At 46.1% G+C, this 12,601-nt stretch overlaps 2 protein-coding genes across 5 annotated transcripts; one reads left to right on the forward strand and one right to left on the reverse strand.

Annotated features, from left to right (window-relative positions):
• Window positions 1–322: 322 nt before the first annotated feature.
• On the reverse strand, window positions 323–2,073 carry polr1g (RNA polymerase I subunit G). Its single transcript, XM_033977000.2, has 3 exons — window positions 1,868–2,073; window positions 1,438–1,570; window positions 323–1,270 (listed from the first exon to the last, which is right to left on the reverse strand). The coding sequence occupies exons 1-3, from the start codon at window positions 1,971–1,973 to the stop codon at window positions 754–756; spliced, it is 756 nt and encodes a 251-aa protein (XP_033832891.1). The 5' UTR covers window positions 1,974–2,073; the 3' UTR covers window positions 323–753.
• A 96-nt stretch (window positions 2,074–2,169) lies between these two features.
• On the forward strand, window positions 2,170–6,481 carry LOC117380223 (interferon regulatory factor 2-binding protein 1-like). Of its 4 annotated transcripts, none has more exons than XM_055226162.1 (3): window positions 2,170–3,485; window positions 3,843–4,124; window positions 4,241–6,481. In XM_055226162.1, exons 1-2 carry the CDS (start codon window positions 2,491–2,493, stop codon window positions 4,117–4,119), a joined length of 1,272 nt encoding a protein of 423 aa, XP_055082137.1. In that variant the 5' UTR covers window positions 2,170–2,490; the 3' UTR covers window positions 4,120–4,124; window positions 4,241–6,481. The 4 variants fall into 4 exon arrangements, with proteins under 4 accessions (XP_055082137.1, XP_055082135.1, XP_055082136.1 ...); XM_055226160.1 differs by having other exon boundaries at window positions 3,843–4,120; window positions 4,238–6,481; XM_055226161.1 differs by having other exon boundaries at window positions 3,843–4,120.
• Window positions 6,482–12,601: the final 6,120 nt, after the last annotated feature.

Consider the following 12,601-nt stretch of genomic DNA (forward strand, 5'->3'; position numbering starts at 1 on the left):
GAGACCTATTGAGACTCATCTGTACCAGAAGAGACCTATCTGTACCAGAGAAGCCCCATCTGTGCCAAAGGAGACTAAATTACACCATTGTATCCAATGTTTTTATAATTAAGAATAAATCAGCATTAATTGCTGCTCTGTTCTACTGTGCAATTGTTTCATGCGATTGCACAGTAGCACAGAGCGCACTGATTGTGTAGTGATGGGGGAGGGGGAATTCAGAGCATGAAAAGGTCAACTTTTTAACATTTTAATACATTATTTTCAGTGAATATAGCATTTTAAAAACAATGAAAATGTAACATGGTGATAAATATGTATCCAGTTAAAATCCCATAGAAGTAAAACACTCCCTCTTTAAAGTAAGTCTCACGAGAAAACACCAGCAAAGTTACATAGTGCAGCTTTAACTATTTGAGTTGCTGGTCCCACTGCTTGCATGGTAGGACATGTTTCCTGTGACCTGAGCTATTATATTGTATGTTTACTTAAGAAACAGATTCTTCCATGACTGAAAAGAGGAGCAACAGTTTGTGTAAAATGTTTAATGACAGTGGTAATACATCACAGAGACGCACGGGCAGAGACGCACGGGCAGAGACGCACGGGCAGAGACGCACGGGCAGAGACGCACGGGCAGAGACGCACGGGCAGAGACGCACGGGCAGAGACGCACGGGCAGAGACGCACGGGCAGAGACGCACGGGCAGAGACGCACGGGCAGAGACGCACGGGCAGAGACGCACATCTAGACTAGTTGTCACTTTTAGACTTCTTCTTCTTCTTCTTGCTCCTCCTCTCAGTCTCTACATACTGTGTGTCCACAGGCTCATGTTTGACCTCACTCTTTATACTGATCAGCGTGTCCAGCTTGGCTCGCACACACTCCTCCTCTGGCTCTGCTTTGATCCTCTTCTCTCTCCTCCTCTTCCTGCCTGACTCACCGTCCGCTGGCCGAGGGATAGTCCTGCAGGCGGAGTGTTGAAAGCGCTGTTTCAGTCCAGGGGGCAGAGAGGGTGGCGGGATGGCAGGGACCATGTGGAGAGCCGGATTTGCACTGTGGTCACCATAGCTCTCGCATATGCTGATGAATCCAGTGAAGGCGGAGGTGAGTGAGGCGGGGTGAGAGGTGTTCTTGGGGGAAGTGAGGAGGCGAAGCTCGGGGCTGCAGTGTGAGGAGCCAAGGATATTGTAGGTGTGCTTCACACCCTCTCCAGGTGGAACCCTCAGTGTTTGCAGGCCACACAGGGGCAGCTGGAGTCCACTGAAACTACAACCAGGACAGTGCTTAGCTCATGTCTGTTTGGCTCATGGTCATATAGATGTGCATGACGGATTTTGCAATAGCATTTCAGTGACTAATCATATTCATCGCAACCGTTGAAATCAGTAACTCATTTAATAATTATTATCGTTATAGACAGACACTACACTGACCTGTGTGCGTCGAAGCTTGCGGGAGCTTTGATGAGCCACAGTTCAGAGCTGCCGTCTGCCTTGACAGTGGAGCTGCATGATTTGTAAGAGAAGGACACGAATTCGGCGGGGCACTGGAACTTCTTCCCGCTCTCTGCAACACAACAAAACATGTCACGAGCAAAACAAAGCAAAACAGAGCGGGCCATGTGTGAATGTATGAATGTATAAAAAGTCTATGCTGCAGACGCGTGTCCCTAAAGAGGACTTTACACTTCAGCCAAGTGCCATCGCCTTGACTTGTTTCCTCCTATGCAGCATTAGTCCATTTGGACACATAACACGTTCCGATATTTGACCATCTACACATGGTGTTAACAGTACTGAAAAGAGAAGCAAGCCTACAGTGGAGTGGGAACTGTAAAGGAGCTAAACCGTAGCCGCAGAGTACCTGTGTGTCCGGAGTCTGCGTGTGTCTCTGGACCATTATCCTCGTCGTCGCTGGAGGAGGAAGAAGAGGAAGCAGAGGAGGACGAAGATGAGATGTCTCTGAACATTTTAACACAACTTTTAAGACGTGTTTCACTCAGATGCTCAGTCCAAACGCATGGCTGTTGACGCACGTTTTTTGTAGTTGAACTGTGACCCAGGGCCGCTTGACTTCCGCTCCTCTGTGGTGTAGTTTTTCAGAGGTTTGTGATGATCCGCTGCATAGAGAAAATGTGGCTATAAGACTCCAACTCCCACAATGCACCTGTACTATGTTACGTAACTTCACTTCGCCTGACGAGAAAACAGTTGACAGCAGCAGCGTAGAGTAGGCCGAGGTGGTAAACAAAACACTCGTTTGAAAGCGCTGTCCCGGAGTACATCTGTATCTTCTCTCTGTCCGTGATGTGCACGCGGCTATCGCGGAGCACCGGGAGCTCTGAACGTTCTGTGCAGAAGTAGTGGGGCGACAAGCCGTGCGATAGGCACGGTACTTTAGCCTGGCTAACGTGTAGCCTCCGTTAGCAGGATAGCAGCAGGCTACTGTGTGTGTGTGTGTGGGTTGGGGTTAGCATTAGCATTGCCATGTCGTCTCCGTCCTCGTCCAGGCGCCAGTGGTGCTACCTGTGCGACCTGCCCAAGATGCCCTGGACTGTGGTGTGGGACTTCAGCGAGGTGGTGTGTCGAGGCTGCGTCAACTATGAGGGTGCCAATCAAATCGAGTTCCTGATAGCAAACGCTCGACAACTCAAACGGACACACGGCATGCAGGACGGTAACGTGAGGTCCCCGGGTCCCTCCCCAAACAAACACAGCACATCAGGGAGAGAAGCGCCCGTGGACACGGCCAGGACGCACAACGACCGCTTTGAGCGCGCAGGGAGAGGCGAGAGTGTGGGCTCCGCAGCCAGGGTACCTCCCAATGGCTTACACAGGGACGGACATCCACAGGAACTGAACCGCCAAAGCCCCAGCGGCAGCAGGAGGCCCATGCTCGGTGCTGCCATCCCTCCCAGTTTAGTGTCCCAGAGTATAGCTGGAATACCCCCCGGGCTGCTGCCGGCGGGTTTGGCTGCCAGACAAGCCCCTATAAGCAATCCATTGATCTTTCCCGCCCCTATGCTTGCTGAGATGAGCCGCAGACAGCTGGGCATCGGCATGGGCATAGGACCATTCATCTCCCAGGAGCTGGAGCGCGAGCTCAGCTCACAGGGCCAGTCCAAGTCTCAGACGCCCATTCATTCTGCAGTGGCAGGCAGTGGCAGCAGTAAAGCGACAGGTCTGCCTTTGACCGCCTCAGCCATGGCTGGGGGTGTGAGCCAGACCAGCCCCAAGCCTGCGTCCTCTCCTGCACGACAGCCCCGTCCCTTGGCCACTAGGCCTGGAGGAGAGCCCCTGAGTTCCAGTGCATCTGTAGAGGCGGCCAACACCGCTCCAGCCTTACCCCACGGAGGAGCCTCCGAGCTGGGCTCTGCGTCAGGCAGCAGCCACACTGCTGGAAACACACTGTCCTGCACCCTGTGCCACGAGCGGCTGGAAGACACACACTTTGTGCAGTGCCCCTCAGTGCAAGGACACAGGTGGGTCTTTTTATATTTATATATATATATATATATATATATATACATACATACATACATACATACATACATACATACATACATACATACATACATACATACATACATACATACATACATACTGGGTCCTTAATTATGAAAAGTCCATGCTTTTTGCATTTTTTTTTAAATAATACCAAAGACAAGGGTACAATCCCACTCAGATCACATCCTTGATCTGATGCCAACTAATTTTGTATTCAAAATGATTTGTCAAAAATCAATGTATTATTCAAACTGAGAAGTCCTTTTCTCACTAGTTTGAATAGAAGAAGAGAATATGTTTGAAGGCCATAACACATTTGTGCTCTTCTGCAGGTTCTGCTTCCCCTGCACGCGCGTGTACATCCAGAGTCGCAGGGCAGACGGGGAGGTGTACTGCCCCAGTGGAGAGCGCTGTCCGCTGGATAACACTCCCAACAGTCCCCCCTGGGCGTTCATGCAGGGAGAGGTCACCACCATCCTGGGCTCGGCCGGTGCAGGGGCTGCCTCCATCCCTGCTGCTGCCCCGCCCCCAGGCCCTAGCCCTGCCCCCGGAGCAGGTCCCGGGGCCAGTGCTGGAGATGTCACTGTCAAGAAGGAGCGAGAGACGTGAGGCAAGTGTGTGCTCTTCTTACATCAGTGTATGCAGCAGTGTATGCAACAGTGTATGTGGAGGAAGGTTGTGTGTTTAATGTCTGTGCTAATGTGTATGTTTGTGTCTCTCGTCACAGCAGCATAGGAGCGGTCAGAAGAGCCAGCACAGGACACAGCCCTCAGCACCACGGCCAGCTCCTCTTCTGCTGAACCATCACACCTACACCTCTGACCTCTGTGCACAAAATGTGTTCTATCATTAGACCTGTAGAACGCACAACACATGAGCAGAACGTGTTCTATCATCAGCCCTGTACAACCATAGACTGTATATATAAATGGACATAGCTAGCCTGCTAGCTATGTCTAAATGTTCTAAATAGGAAGTGAGCATGGGTGTGGTTCCAATTGACATCTATTGAGAAATCTTTCTGTAACTGCTGCTGTCAGACTCATCATTCTGACCTTAAAACCTTCACCTCGTTTTATCCCTAAATCAACATATGAGCTTTATTAATAGACCAATCAGGTGCCTTCTTTCCCAGAGGTCACACCTGTTTGATTGACAGCTATAATGACTTGTTGCTCAGCGCCTACCCCATAGAAACCTGCAGTGTAGATGGGAAAGGGCACATACCTTTAGCACCCTGTCTTCTGATTGGTGCACTCAATGTGGTCCCTGGTTGCAGATTAGTCACTATAAATGCTAGCCTCAATAAACTTCATTTGGCTGGAGCTAAACCCTATGGGTGACGTCACACTCCCTAAGTCCACTTTATACAGTCTACGTCTGGAACACAACACAAGAGCAGAACATGTTCTATCATCAGACCTGTAGAATAGTACAGTCCTGACATGTAGCAGGTCTGCAAAGGGTCAGATTGTGCTCAGCATCACATTCATCTCCACACAGCATATGAGAGAACAGAAGTTCCCTGGTTCCTGATGGTGACCAGTGATTAGGACAATGTAAGGAGTAGTGTTGTGGAATTTAAAGTGAATAACTCCTGTCTTGTAGTCCCTCTGATTTCAAAGAACAGCCCTATCATGCTCCAGTACCTTCAGCAACGGCATACATGAAATGTGCCTGACTGAGCTTTTTCTTGTCAATGAATTTAAATCCAAATCAATCCAAACAAGGTTTGGGCTGATCTTTGAGCTTGTTTTGCTTTTGTGTTGTTATGGTTACACAGACACAGATATTCATCTAAGAAATGTTTTTCTTTCCTTTTATAGTTCTGTGATATTGGCATCATTAATTTCCTGAAGTAATTGAACACAGCAGAAAATGCCTTTGGGTCCAGCTCCTTGGTCTCAGCCTGTCCCCTGGTCTGAACTGGTTTACAGCATTGGCTCTGCTGCTTTGGGGACCAGCGGCATGTGCCCTCAGGAGACTGGTGTCCCTGTGAGTTTTTAACCCTTTATGTGGATGGGGTCTCACTGTAAACCAATGGAGAAAATCTGTCTTTTGGAAATATCTGTGTAAATGTAACCATTCACTGTAAGTGGGTATGGTGAATGTTGTACTGCGGCGGATGAAAGCCCACACCAGCCGCAAACAGACTACACTTAACCCGAATGTATACCACCACATCTATAGGCCAAGTACAATGTAATCTACAGAATGTTAACTGTATGTGCAATCCCTCGCTCAATATGCAAACATCCATTTCAGACAAACGTGTGTCATTTTCTCATTTTCAACTGATGTCTATGAAATCCTTCCAGAAGCATACAGACCTTGTGATATTAAACCACCTGAATCATCACAACATCTTCCCTTTGCTTTCTCATGTGATTTTTAGTTGACACTTTGGAGTTCAGGGGAGCCCAGCTGTTTTCCTCATCTTTTTTTTTTTAATCTACAGACACATTTAGGATTTTGCTTTGTAGCCCAATCACTTCCCACATTCTTTTTGACAGGAAGCTATTGTTCTCCTGTCCCCTGAGGAGGTTGTGGTCCCTTCTCTTTACCCCTCCCCTGAGGAGGCTGTGGTCCCTACCCTGTACCCCTCTCCTGAGGAGGCTCTGGTTCCTACAGAACCTTTCCTCATAATTTAATCATCAAAGTGTAGTCTGTTAATCACAGTGAGTATGGTTTCATTTGAACATCCATTCAGACATTTTTTCGTTGATCTGTTCAGTCAAATGTGCAGGGATTTAGTGGGTGAGAACAATCATGTGTGAGTCCGATCTCTTGTTCATGTGGTCTCAGACAGAAGCACAGGTTAACCAAAGGTCACTTTAGCCCAAACTAAAGGATCCAAAACAATCGATTTCTTCAAGGGCCTTGTCTAAAGCCGGCAAGGATTTTCATTTAATACTATTAAATATGTCAATACTTTTCTAAGTGTAATCAAATAAAGATGGATCTTTATCTTCTCTTTATCTCCTGAAGTTGTATTTTATAAATATATGTCTCACATGGTCTAACACTTAATGCTCATTTGTGCAAAGTGCCTTTATATGTTAGATTCAGGGTTCTCAGCTCAGTATGTGGACTCAAGGGGCCTGACCGTTTGGACTCGGAAAGAAAGGCCTGTGGGTTTGGACTGGGTTTGGGTCCAGGGGGTACCCTGTGATGAGCTGAGGATCTGCAGTAGGAGAGGGTCAGATGATTTAACTGCTCTACTGAGTCTATCTGGTTGGTGTGTTTTTGGCAGCTTCATGAATAATATCTAAATCAGGAATAAACACCCTCTGGTCCTGATCAGCCTGGCTCTGCTCCCTCCTCCTACATGACCTATCTTATCTTTACTATTAGAACACAAGTGTTCATAAGATGCAAACTGCTGACACAGACTGGACAGGGAGAGAAGACTTCCATGAAGTGTTATACCATACTGTGGAAATTTATAGCCAAAAGAACAAAATTTTCATGGGAACAAGCAGTTGGAGGCTGTCCTCCAGGCAGTGTCAGGTTTGTGGAGATACAAATAACAGTAAGGGCGCATGTTTTTCAGTTCAATAAAAAGGTAAAAAGGAAGGGGAAAAAATCCAAAAGGAAGAAAATATGCTTTCAACATGCTGTCATTTTTTTTTTTTTTTTTTTTTTTTTTTTTGGCTAAAAGTTGCGAACCTAAGGTCAGCTACAAATGAACTTATGACTTATAGAGAGCTATGGACAGGCCACATCTCATGCTGCACAGCATTCAGGGTATGAATTCCTGGAAGTGATGGCAATTCTTACTCACAGAACTGACAAAGAACTGATCCTCTCAAAGATGAGACAATCCTTCAGTCATCAGCAACAGCTCCTCAATGATCCACAAATAGTCCTCAGATATTATTTAGAGAGTCCTTGCTTCATGGAGACAAAAGGACTGGTAACTGTGAAGCTGTTGGTATCAAATTGAAATATTTCATTTTTCAATTTATTCTTTCCAGAGCTGTGTGAATAGTAATAGGGGTTAATAATTGTTGCTTGTTCTTTGTTAACAGATTTTACAGGACGTTTCTTTGATGTTTCTGCAAGATTCCATGAAAAATTGACCATGAAGAAAAAATAATCACAGAATCACAGTTCCTAAAAGAGACATCTCTTCTTAAGGCATTCCTCAATGAAGCTATCAGCCCCACAGAGGAGCAAGGTAAATACATACAACTTATATAATTTATTTCCTCACAAGGGATGATGGTTAGCTTTGATGCATGCTAGGATCATATTTATATTGACAAATAATGATAATAATAATAATGATTGTTATAGAGTGGGACAGCAATATGTCCTTGCTGATTCTTCTGCTGTATTTTCTTTCACTGTAAGCTGCTGGTAAAAATTGGGCAAAGAAAATCATTGTTGAGGAAGCTACAGAACATCTTATGAAATATCAAAAGGTTTGTTTAAAGAAGTCTTTTTTTATGAGCACTGTCTTAAAATTGATTGTTATATTTTTGTGTTTATTTCAGTCCTTCCAATGCCTTGGGAAATCCACAGCCATATCTCCTCGCCCAGGGAATATCAAAAGCCCAGGTTTCATTGTTCTGCAATGTTCTCGATAAAAAGTTGCTTCCCATACTCCCGGAGCACCCCCCAAAGGACACCACGAGGGATATGGTCGAATGCCTTCTCCAGATCCAGAAAACACATCTGGACTGGTTGGGCAAACTCCCACGAACCCTCGAGGACCCGATAAAGAGTATATAGCTAGTCCAGTGTTCCGCGACCGGGATGAAAACCGCATTGCTCTTGGATCCGAGGTTCGACTATCGGTCAGATTCTCCTCTGCAGTACCCTGGAACAGACCTTACAAAGAAGGCTTCCCCTTTAATTGGAACACACCCTCCAGTCCCCCTTCTTATACAGCGGTACTGTCCCCGACCGCCACATGAGCTTGCAAAAACGTGTCAGCCAAGATCTCATCCACCCCCAGGATCTTGCCACCGAGGAGCTTACCAACCACCTTGGTGAGTTCAGCCATGGTGATGGACGAGTCTGCCTCCGGGTCCCCAGTCTCTGTTTCGTCCTCGGAAGATGTGATGTTGGGATTGAGGAGATCCTCAAAGTATTCCTTCCACAGTCTGACAACATCCACAGTTGAGGTCAGCACTGTAAACAGTGTTGGTGAAGCACTGCTTCCCCCTCATGAGGCACTGGATGGTTTTCTAGAATCTCTTTGAGGCCATCCGATAGTCCTCCATGGCCTCCCCGAGTTTTTGCCTTTGTAACCGCACGAGCCACGGTACGCTTGGCCCGCCAGTACTGTCATATGCCTCAGGGATCCCACAAGCCAACAAGGCTCATAGGACTCCTTCAGCCTGGCGGCATCCCTTACTTCCGGTGTCCACCAGCGGGTTCGGGGGATGCTGTCGCGACAAGCACCGCAGACTTACAACCACAGCTATGAGCAGCCGCATCAGCAATAGAGGAGGAGAACAACATCTGCCCGGGCAACGCTGGAGAAATGATAGTCCAGTCCCTCTCAAGGACTTGGGTTCCAGAGCCCAAGCTGTGTGTGGTGGTGAAGCCGACTATATCCAGTGGGTAACGCTCAACATCCCGCACAAACTCAGGCTCCTTCCCCCCCAGCAAGGTGACATTCCATGTCCCCAGAACATGGTCATCATCATTAACATTAGCAGTTAAATACAATAAAATGTCCCCATGTCTAATACAGTATGTTTCTGACAGTCCATAGCTATATACATCATTATGTGCAGGTTTTTACAGTGAATATAGATTGGACAATCGTCTTCAGAATCAAAACACCAAATTATAACATAAACATGATTGACCATGTTCAATGTTTTTGTGATTAAAAATAAATGAATTGGTATGTGTAACAGGCCTACCCTCTCTTTAAGTAAATGAGGAAATCCTCTGGTCAATAAAATCGCCTTATTATTATCGTCTTATAAGTAATATTCTTGAAACGTTTTGAACTTCTGGGTCATTTTTCTAACTTGTCCAGAAGAGGGCGTCCTCCTATCGCCTATCTCTGCAGCCTCGCTGCCTTTTCACATGGGCCCACTCACTTGGGCCCTCTTATAATATGGTTAGTTCTTTTTTTTTTGTTTGTTTGTTTGTTTGTTTGTTTGTTTTACACTACGTGTAACAGTTCCCAGCCCCAAATGCAATGTGCCGCTTCCTTCATGAGGAGGGCCTCATTAGGGCTATTGTTGAGACCTTCTCGGGTGTTAATTGGTAATGGATGAACCTTGGCTCCGCGCAGGACATGCACAGCGCGTGCGACCTCCAATCCACAAAACAGGCTTTCCGCTCGGGTACAGACGTGAGCATGCTGCGCATTCTTTCACAGCCATTAGGAAAAATTGGCATAAATGACGCCGCCTTAAAATGACAATAACATTTGTTATATACGGCCTGTGGATATACGGACCCTGTCAGAAGAGCAGGCTGCTTGTACTGCACCTCGTCTAGTTCTGAAGGCAAAAAATAAAACATGATTTTGTCTAAATCATATTTGTCTGATCTACATGTAACAGATTTTTAATAAATCATCCTCAAGCTACTTTCAAAGCAAAGAATGTACAAATGTCCATGGCCAATATGCACAAGCACAGCCCTGACTGTAAAATACGACCCCATTAATTACCTTATTACGAATGCAGGTGCCACACTGCTGCGGGTGCTAATCGACTTTCCATTTTGGCTTTTACCAGCCCCAAACGATATAAGTCCCGGTCCCAAGTCCCGGGCCGGAGCCTGCCGAAAGTAAAGAGGAGACAGAATGCAGTTAGGCCGTCAGTGCGCTAGCACAATGAGCGCCCATGTGCCAATGTATTGGATTGTTATGGCATAAATTGGCTTTACGCATCACAGAGCCCTCACTGGATTCCGGACTTCCACATTTGACTTTGTTGGAATGTGGGGACTAAACCAGGACTACACTGAGACCTTAAGCATGACTAGGCCACACTGACATTAAATCAGAGATGGAGAAGACTAAACCAGGGCCAAAGCCGGACTAAATGGGTGGCCTAGAAACCCAGGACTAGGACTAAACTAGGTCTAAACTGGATCCAAACGAAGACCACCGGACTACCCATCAAAAAACTATGAGATGATCTAAACTAGAACTAAACGTGCACAAGGCTTGCATCCAAACAAGAGTCAGGCCTAAGCTTCTACACTGTCCGCCTCATATTGCGCCTGCGTGCACGGTTCCTTCCTGTTATTTCTCCGGGTGCCCGTTCTCACAGTCTGGCCCTGGACCTCCCGCCTGCGCATCAGTTACATGCCCATTCAGGGGCCATTAGGCGGGCCTTTGACATTCAGAGGACCCCGTCTGCAGCGGGCCGCGAGTGTGTATTCCCGAAGCCTATGACACTTACCCATTACGCGCTCTCACTGCGGCATTACACACGCTTTGGACCGCGTTCAATTCAAAGCAATTTCATTATTCTGCCATTTATTGTTACTTTTCCGACAGTTGAATCTGCTAGGGCCAGGAGCGAGAATTCCTGTCAAACCAGTCAAACCATTGAACAAGACAAAAGCTGGCCCTGATTATGTATATTTCTATTTGGAAACTAGATTCAGTTAGTAGGCCTATTTCCCGCTCGCCTTTCATTTCAAACCACATCATACACTCTTGATACTTGCTATTTTATCCCCGCTTCAGAAAAGCACTTAACTTAGCATGTTTTACTAATTTGCCTGTAATCGGTAGCTCTAATCTTGTATTTGTTTATCAGTCCCACCAATCTAAGGCGGCTACAATTAGTGTCGGAGTGATAGCCAGGGGAATTAACGACTTTGACGCCTGGCAGTGCGCTCGAGGCAGTACCCACTACACACCGGCACTTTCACACGCCCCTGGGACCAACGACCGCTCCCCGGCTCCTCCTGTACCCAACCTGTCCGCCATTACGAGATCTGTAACAACACAGTTAAGAGACGCGATAAGAGCCAAAATTCCAGTTAGTCAATAAAACACTAAAAATAGGTGTGTGCGTGTGCGCGAGTTTACTGCAAGTGACGCGTTGTAATTGTCTTCCAATATTACATTACAATCTCACTCAAAATGGTTGTATAGGCACATGTGTCATGTTAATGTCCCTTAAACAGAGGTGGGTAGACCTCAGTTAAATTTGCTCGAGTAACTTTTTAAAGCTCTTCTTCACACTTTTTTTTTCTCCTACTTGAGTAATATTTTTGATTGAAGTAACAGTATTCTTACTTTAGTAATATATTGTACAGTGTAACAGCACTCTTACTTGAGTAAAAGTTGTGGTTCCTCTTCCCACTGTGAGGAAGTCTACAAGTGACAAAAGCTTTACATTGGGGTTTCTTGGAGCTCCTTCAGAAATGATTTCTTTGTCTCATTTTTGTGTCTATCCTTTGAAATTACCAGATTTTGTGCATTATTTCATGTTTTGTCCTTCAAATTAACATTAACTTCAAATAGTAAATCAGATGTTATTGAGGCTGTCTTGAAACATGAAATTATGCACAGTATGAAACAAACTAAATCATATCTGAAGAAGCGGTACAAAAAACACAAATGTAAAGCTTTTGTGACTGGTAGACTTTCTCACAGTGGGAACTTTTACTCGAGTACTGTTACTTCAATAAAAAAATATGACTACAGTAGAAGTAAAAGTATGCTGCTAGAAAAGTTCTCTGAAAAGTACAATTTCTTTAAAAAGTAGTAAAATAAATGTAACTACTGCCCACCTCTGCCAAGTAACACAATTGGTCAGATAAATGTAGTATAAGTCTGTGTAAATGGTTTGAAATATTTGTAGCCTACACTCCTTTTGGTGCGTGCTTGGTTACGCACGGATTCTGTCTCCTCTGTGACATTAATAGGCGTGAGTAGTAATAGTAACTGATTCCTGATGAACTGCGCTAAAGAGCCGCTGGACAGAGTTGGGGCTCCCGGGGTGGCCTGCTGAGCCGACGGCCAATATACAGCTCACCAGGGGGCCGACGGTGCCATTTCACTGGGTCTTTCCTGTATCACACCGGGGGCGGGGCGTGCCAAGTGCCTTATAAGCACCGCTCACCAGGTTCACGACGTATACAGCCACAGGTC

The sequence above is a fragment of the Periophthalmus magnuspinnatus genome, chromosome 13, assembly GCF_009829125.3.
Source record: "Periophthalmus magnuspinnatus isolate fPerMag1 chromosome 13, fPerMag1.2.pri, whole genome shotgun sequence".
Classification (NCBI taxonomy): Eukaryota; Metazoa; Chordata; class Actinopteri; order Gobiiformes; family Gobiidae; genus Periophthalmus; species Periophthalmus magnuspinnatus.